General features: G+C 34.2%; 1 protein-coding gene and 1 long non-coding RNA gene across 2 annotated transcripts; both read left to right on the forward strand.

Moving 5' to 3' along the window:
• Window positions 1,681-5,891, forward strand: LOC104771744 (beta-amylase 8). The gene is made up of 10 exons (XM_010496320.2): window positions 1,681-2,203; window positions 2,360-2,587; window positions 2,686-2,766; window positions 2,871-3,074; window positions 3,166-3,360; window positions 3,472-3,636; window positions 3,733-3,993; window positions 5,020-5,232; window positions 5,320-5,539; window positions 5,638-5,891. Exons 1-10 carry the CDS (start codon window positions 1,736-1,738, stop codon window positions 5,652-5,654), a joined length of 2,052 nt encoding a protein of 683 aa, XP_010494622.1. The 5' UTR covers window positions 1,681-1,735; the 3' UTR covers window positions 5,655-5,891.
• Window positions 7,823-8,269, forward strand: LOC104771745. Its single transcript, XR_764920.1, has 2 exons — window positions 7,823-7,974; window positions 8,056-8,269. It is a non-coding gene; the product is annotated as an uncharacterized LOC104771745 (long non-coding RNA).

Below are 8,316 nucleotides of genomic sequence, written 5' to 3' on the forward strand. Positions count from 1 at the left end.
CTATTTGCAATCATTAATAGGACTTCATTATGGACTATAATTGAATTTTATTTTGAAACGGTCAAAAACAAACAAACACACACACACTGTGAACCACTAAGGTAGAAACAAAAAAATGGTATTCGAAAAAAACAATTGTTGTAATATAATGGATTGACTAAATTGAACCAAATTTTGTAGTTTCTATAATTCTTCTATTTCATAATGTTATATGTTTTACATTTTTCTCACATCTTTAGGATTTTTTTTTTCTTTCTTGCAATGTCATATGGACCCTATTTGTATAAATCATTAGTAATTTCATGTACTGTGTCTGACTGTATGTGACTCTGAAGTCTGAACTAATAATAGAGGACAACATGGAAGATGTTATGCAAATTTTGTATATAAAATGCAAAACATATCTCTTTCCACAACAATTTATTTTTCCAAAACGAGTTTGGTGTTCATGTTTTGGATTGTTTGTTTTGTTGTCTTTCGCATTTTTATATATGATCGATATCTACTTTTATGGTTTTGCATTTATCTAGACATGAAGTATCACATTGTCTACAATGTCACCGTATAATCGTATAGGAGTTCTCTTACTTTTAGTCAATGTTTAAGAAAGTGCTGTGGACGGTGACCCAACGCCTAGCGACTAGAACGTTTAATCGGAGTTTAGACTGTTTAAAATGGTTTAGGCATTTACAACTTAAAACAAAATATATTATATTATATATAAATTTATGTAAAAATATATGTTAAACAAACTAATAAATTATAAATTATAAACAAAAAGTTAAAATTGCTTATATTTAATTTAGATTAATAACATATGAATGTTGATAATTATGTACATGAATATAAAACTTGAAATTTTAAATATATATAGTCAAAAGTTAAATATATATATATATATAATATTATATGATTTTAAGCGGTTTAGGCGGTCGTCTAGGCATCTGCTGAGCGCCTAGCGCCTACACAGCGCCTAAGCGGCCGCCTAGACTGCTTTCTTGACAGTTTGACATCTTTATAAGAAGATTTAATTATTAATGGTTGTCCTTATGCATTTCTGATAAATATTAGCACAAGAACTTCTTGAAAATAGATTTCCTTGTTAGGTTTGGTATGTATTTTATTAGTTTTTTCATCTTTGTATTCTTTAACCTTTTAGTATCTGTAGTTTTTTTTTTCTTTGGGTTTATAAACTCCAGAAAATTTTTGTCTCCGCCGACATAAATCTATATTATGAAAGTTGGTCACCATAGTTTGTGCTTTCATTTTTTACTACTTAATACAAGATATGATATTGACAGTAAAAATATAATTGTTCATATCTCCAAAAGATAACCCGCGCAGTGCGCGAGTACTCATCTAATTTGTATAATACAGTGATTATTAATAAACATTCAAATGACAAAAGAAAAATTAAAATCTAACCAAATCTTAAAAATATTAAATTTACCAAAATTAAATCGAATTTACGTGTTACATCTTAAAATTTTTACGAAACTAATAAAACCATTAAAAACGAATATATCAAAATGCGTAAAGACATGGAGTAGTATTACTATTACAGATGTTCACTTTATGTGGTTCTGTGTTATATTCGTAATTTTGTTAGTGAGAGACGTTTAACGTAAATAACTATAATTACAGACCTTCAGTTGTAAATCCATGAAGTTACAAAAAAAAAAAATCTCAAATTGGAAACATCAGAGGGGCGAGCAAAACTTCACGACACCAAAAAATGCACACTCTGAACAACACCACCGGTTCGCAAGATCCGAATCTCGACCCGATTCCGTCGGACCCGGATCAATTTCCCAACCGAAACCACAACCATCCACAGACTCGCCGTCCCCGCGGATTCGCCGCCACGGCTGCAGCAGCATCAATAGTTCCAACGGAAAGCGATGTAAACAACGGGAACATCGCCGGAATCGGCGGTGGAGAAGGAAGCAGCGGCGGAGGAGGAGGAGAGAGAGGGAAAGGGAAGAGAGAAAGAGAGAAGGAGAAAGAGAGAACGAAGCTTAGAGAAAGACATAGACGAGCAATCACAAGTAGAATGCTCGCCGGATTGAGACAGTACGGTAATTTCCCGTTACCGGCTCGTGCTGATATGAACGATGTGATCGCTGCTTTGGCTCGTGAAGCTGGTTGGAGTGTTGACGCCGACGGTACTACTTACCGACAATCTCATCAACCAAACCATGTGGTTCGAATATTTCAAAACTTTGATATGACTCTTTAAGCTATTTGCAGTTTGGGTTTATATGAAAAGCTGATTAATTTGATCCAAATATGTGCTGAATTTCCCAAATTTATTAGCTTTTTGTTCTGTTATCAATGTTTGTTTTATGCCATTGGATAGGTTCAGTATCCGACGAGATCTATTGAGAGTCCTCTGTCTTCTAGTACTTTGAAGAACTGTGCTAAGGCTACACTTGAATGTCAGCAGCATTCAGTTCTTAGAATAGATGAGAACCTTTCTCCTGTGTCTCTTGATTCTGTTGTTATCGCGGAGAATGATCATCCCGGGAATGGAAGGTATACGGGTGCTAGTCCTATCACGTCAGTTGGATGCTTGGAAGCTAATCAGGTGAATAAGAACAGTAAAGTTAAATTCATTTCATTGTTAGGAGAAGTGACTTTGAGCTGGACTTCTTCTTATCTAACAGTTTTTGTTGGTTTTTTCAGCTTATTCAAGATGTTCATTCCACAGAGCCGCGTAATGACTTCACAGAGAGCTTTTATGTCCCTGTGTACGCCATGCTTCCAGTGAGCTTCTGATGATACAACTGTGTGTTTTTACATAGTTTGTTTACCACTTTTGTTTGCCGTTCTTATTTTCTTGAGCTAAAGTTCTATACTTTGTGTTCCAGGTTGGGATTATAGACAACTTTGGCCAGTTGGTTGATCCTGATGGTGTTAGACAAGAGTTAAGTTACATGAAGTCATTAAATGTCGATGGAGTGGTAATAGATTGTTGGTGGGGAATAGTTGAAGGTTGGAATCCTCAGAAATATGTATGGTCTGGCTATAGGGAGCTCTTTAACCTTATCAGAGACTTCAAACTTAAACTACAGGTGCGAAATTGTTTAGTTAAACTGTAACTATGGCGATAAAGGACTGTCTTTTCATAATATCTTTAGCAATTTGCATATGTTTTATTTGAAGGTGGTGATGGCGTTTCATGAATATGGAGGGAATGTATCTGGAAATGTGATTATCTCGTTGCCACAGTGGGTGTTGGAGATTGGGAAAGACAATCCAGACATATTTTTCACTGATCGTGAAGGAAGAAGAAGTTTCGAGTGTTTGAATTGGAGCATTGACAAGGAACGGGTATTGCATGGAAGAACTGGTATAGAGGTACTTAAGGAACACTCATTGATCGGAAATTGTTAAGCATTTTTTGTTTACTATGTCTCATTTCCTCCCCTTTGTACAGTCTAGATTCTTATTTCTTCATGTTCAATTCAGGTCTATTTTGATTTTATGAGAAGCTTCCGGTCAGAGTTTGATGACTTTTTTGTGGAAGGACTAATTGCTGCAGTTGAGATTGGTCTTGGAGCTTCTGGTGAACTGAAGTACCCATCTTTCCCAGAAAGGATGGGTTGGATTTATCCCGGTATTGGTGAGTTTCAGGTATTTTTCAGATTGCTGAACGTTGTTTCTAGCTTATGACTAGTGAAGTCTGAGCATACGATTTAATGTATCAGTTTACTATTTGTCCTATTGCAGTGTTATGACAAATATTCACAATTGAATCTGCAAAAAGAAGCAAAATCACGAGGATTTGCTTTCTGGGGTAAAGGACCAGAGAATGCTGGTCAATACAATTCTCAGCCACATGAAACTGGCTTCTTCCAAGAAAGAGGTGAATATGACAGCTACTACGGCCGCTTCTTCTTAAATTGGTACTCACAATTGCTAATTGGTCATGCTGAGAATGTTCTGTCTCTTGCAAATCTTGCGTTTGAGGAGACGAAGATCATTGTCAAGGTATAATCTTTTTGGCATTTATCGTTCAAAACCAATGATGTCTATAACCATGAGACTCATACACTGNGGACTGTCTTTTCATAATATCTTTAGCAATTTGCATATGTTTTATTTGAAGGTGGTGATGGCGTTTCATGAATATGGAGGGAATGTATCTGGAAATGTGATTATCTCGTTGCCACAGTGGGTGTTGGAGATTGGGAAAGACAATCCAGACATATTTTTCACTGATCGTGAAGGAAGAAGAAGTTTCGAGTGTTTGAATTGGAGCATTGACAAGGAACGGGTATTGCATGGAAGAACTGGTATAGAGGTACTTAAGGAACACTCATTGATCGGAAATTGTTAAGCATTTTTTGTTTACTATGTCTCATTTCCTCCCCTTTGTACAGTCTAGATTCTTATTTCTTCATGTTCAATTCAGGTCTATTTTGATTTTATGAGAAGCTTCCGGTCAGAGTTTGATGACTTTTTTGTGGAAGGACTAATTGCTTCAGTTGAGATTGGTCTTGGAGCTTCTGGTGAACTGAAGTACCCATCTTTCCCAGAAAGGATGGGTTGGATTTATCCCGGTATTGGTGAGTTTCAGGTATTTTTCAGATTGCTGAACGTTGTTTCTAGCTTATGACTAGTGAAGTCTGAGCATACGATTTAATGTATCAGTTTACTATTTGTCCTATTGCAGTGTTATGACAAATATTCACAATTGAATCTGCAAAAAGAAGCAAAATCACGAGGATTTGCTTTCTGGGGTAAAGGACCAGAGAATGCTGGTCAATACAATTCTCAGCCACATGAAACTGGCTTCTTCCAAGAAAGAGGTGAATATGACAGCTACTACGGCCGCTTCTTCTTAAATTGGTACTCACAATTGCTAATTGGTCATGCTGAGAATGTTCTGTCTCTTGCAAATCTTGCGTTTGAGGAGACGAAGATCATTGTCAAGGTATAATCTTTTTGGCATTTATCGTTCAAAACCAATGATGTCTATAACCATGAGACTCATACACTGAAAAAACAATGCAGATACCGGCGATTTACTGGTCTTACAAGACATCTAGTCATGCTGCTGAATTAACTGCAGGATACTATAACCCTTCAAACCGTGATGGGTACTCTCCTCTTTTCGAAACTTTGAAGAAGTATTCTGTGACTTTGAAATTTGTGTGCCCTGGGCCACAAATGTCTCCCAATGAGCATGAAGAAGCATTAGCTGATCCAGAAGGTTTAAGTTGGCAGGTAATGACACTTATGATTGATGACTGTAGCTTTTTATTGTTTCTCTGCAAATGTAATCTTTAGCCTAAGTTTTGTTATTGGTGGCAGGTTATTAATGCAGCTTGGGATAAGCAACTTCTTATTGGAGGAGAGAATGCAATTACTTGTTTCGATAGAGAAGGTTGTATGAGATTAACCGATATAGCAAAACCAAGAAACCATCCAGATAGCTATCACTTCTCCTTCTTCACGTATCGTCAACCATCTCCTCTGGTTCAAGGATCTACGTGCTTTCCAGATTTGGACTACTTCATAAAACGCATGCACGGTGAGTTTACCCGCACACTCGATTGTGCTTTCCCCTAAGCTCGATTGTAAAATCCTTTGTTCTTTACAGCTCTGTCAACTCTACTTGTTTCTTTGCAGGCGACATACAGAGATAAACAGTGTTTGGAAATTGGAACACAGAACAGAGCACTAGGAGCTGCATGGTCTTTGGATTCTTTAACTAAAAGTGTCTTTTGTTTTAAACTTCATAATCTGTTTTTTTTGTTAATCGTCCTCAGGGCCTATATTTAAGAAGAGAGAACTTTTTTATCTGCAGTAGACCCCTACCTAACACTTCACTAGTTGAAGACGAACTTACTAATTAACATATTTCCTTTTTTGCAAATTTCTCATCCATTATTACTTCACTTATACAATTCTTCTACATGCGAGTCTGATAAAGAAAATATTCTAGATCCTCTCCGTAGAGCATACATGTACTGGTTTGGTTTTATCTTGGTGATAAATAATCATTACTAGTAGCCAGTAATTTGTAAGCCATTTTGAGATGACCTTTGGTTTTACTTAGGGATGTTAATATGGGTATGCAACACCCATTTATTAAATGGGTATGTTGAATTAAAGTGAGCCCATTTAACTCTATTTAATAAAACCGTAAACTCGAGTTTTCCTGCCAAAACCATAATTGTATTTTGTTATCAAGATGTTTTTTTTCTCAAAAATCAAAACCATGTTTCCCACCAAAACCAAAAATCTAAACTTTTCTGTTATTAAAAAAACTATTTTCACAAAGACATGTTTTCCCGCCAAAATTGCAAAACTACAAAATTGCACATTATCATTAAAACAGGAGTGGACCCACGTTGGTCGGGGGTGGTGCAACTGCACCAAATGAAATATAAATATGCTTTGGTTTTACCTCAAATTTGTTAATAAAAGTGGTGAAGTGGTAATGAATGCACCACTTAATTCAAGAAGTCAAGGGTTCGAATTCCCTTTAAAACAACTTTTTGCTCTTTTTGCACTTGATCAAAGCTTTGGCTAGATCCGCCACTGCACTAAAATTATATACTTAAATAGATTTGATGGGTTTAAATGGGTCAATGTATATTTAAATGGTTCAATGTATGTTTAAATGGGTATGGTTAAATAGGTTTCAAATTTACATGGATTTAAATGGGTTTATACCTAGGTTGCATGGAAACGGAAACAGATTCGTGGAAGCGAAACGATTCAGAAACAGAAAATGATTTTTTTTTTCTAAAATTAAGAAATAGAAACGTTTTGAAAATGTATGTATATATATTTGGATATATATGTATATACATAATAAAATACCAAACATAAAACCTATATCAAAAGGAATATTTGAAACAACACAAATTCAAAACATAAATATTAAATAGTGAATTAAAACACTAATAATAATAATATATATTTATGTCTTATGGATATATATTTTTAATTTATTTTATTTATTAAGTTTCTAAGCTAAAAAAAATTTATGTAGTGTTTCCAAAACGGAAAAAGAGTTTACATCGTGTTTCCAAACAGAGATTTTTAAGAATCTTGTGTTCGTGGTTTGTTTCCATGTTTCCACGAGTTTCCATTTTTGAAATATTTCGGAAGCGGAAATTGGACCAGAAAAAGAGTTTCCATGCAACATAGGTTTATACTTAAATGGGGTGGGTTTAAATGGAGTGGGTTTAACCATTTTAACATCCATACTTTTACTCGAAATTTTTGCACAATTTTATATTGAATATTAATTATTAAAAATATGCAAAAAAACGAGAAAATAACTTAATGTTGGGGCTTCAGTTCGATTCTTAAGTTAAATGCTGTACAGATATATTTTTCTGAGGAATGGAATTTGCAAATATAATTTGACATACCAAAAGAAAATATATTTTGAGAAACCAACTTTATTACACTTGCGACATAATTTGGAGAATAACAAGAAGGTATTTAGCAATCGACAGAACCGAAACTGTTGCATTTAAACCTTTTGACTAAATTATTTTTAGAAACCATTTTGACTAAAATGGCCGAATCCGAGATTACACCAATAATATTATTAACTTTGGTCAAAAGGTTACATTTTTTTCTTTTTTAATTCAAAATACTGTGATAAATTTCAGGTTTTTAATTAGAAAAAAGTCAAAAGAAAGTTATGACCTTACCAAAAGTGGTGAGAAATCATAAATTTTGTTTGTGATGAATTAAATGTTATTTTATTGATTTTCTATAAAAAATTACGAATTTTTGTTGACCTTAACAAATAAGAGTTATTATGTATAATTTGACATGTGTTTGACCAAAACATACCATATCTCCATTCTATAAAAGCAGTTCCACAATAGCTCAATCAGCCTTAGATACCAACCATATCCTTATCAACTTTTGTAATAGATAATTACATGGAGAAAAAAACAATGAAGTTTGCTTTCGTTATTTTCTTGATTGTTACATCTGGTTAGTTTTACATTTCATATATGTATGAAAGTACATGTTTATGTTTATAATTCATAAGAAAAAATATGGTTTGTTTTGTAGTGATGACTATCGTAACATTTCGGGGTGTTGAAGCAACACGAAGTTTATTGCCTGAAAAAACTCCTCAGCTTGTTTTGCATCATGAAGCTTCGCCGCATATGGTGGATTTACAAAATATAACCTGCGATAAAAAGTGTCGTTTAACTTGTATTCCTCGTCAGAATATTTTTATATGTTTCTGCAAATGCTAATTTTATATCATATTTTATCAAAATATCATATTTTATCAAATAAATAAATTGATATTAACAAATTATAAAA

This window comes from Camelina sativa, chromosome 20, assembly GCF_000633955.1.
Source record: "Camelina sativa cultivar DH55 chromosome 20, Cs, whole genome shotgun sequence".
Taxonomy (NCBI): Eukaryota; Viridiplantae; Streptophyta; class Magnoliopsida; order Brassicales; family Brassicaceae; genus Camelina; species Camelina sativa.

Excerpts from the sequence above, each read along its gene's own strand:
- LOC104771744 (XM_010496320.2), top strand. The coding sequence starts at position 1,736 with ATGCACACTCTGAACAACACCACCGGTTCGCAAGATCCGAATCTCGAC. Across the intron at positions 2,588-2,685 it reads GATGCTTGGAAGCTAATCAG|CTTATTCAAGATGTTCATTC; the intron begins GTGAATAAGAAC and ends TGGTTTTTTCAG. Across the intron at positions 2,767-2,870 it reads CTGTGTACGCCATGCTTCCA|GTTGGGATTATAGACAACTT; the intron begins GTGAGCTTCTGA and ends TTTGTGTTCCAG.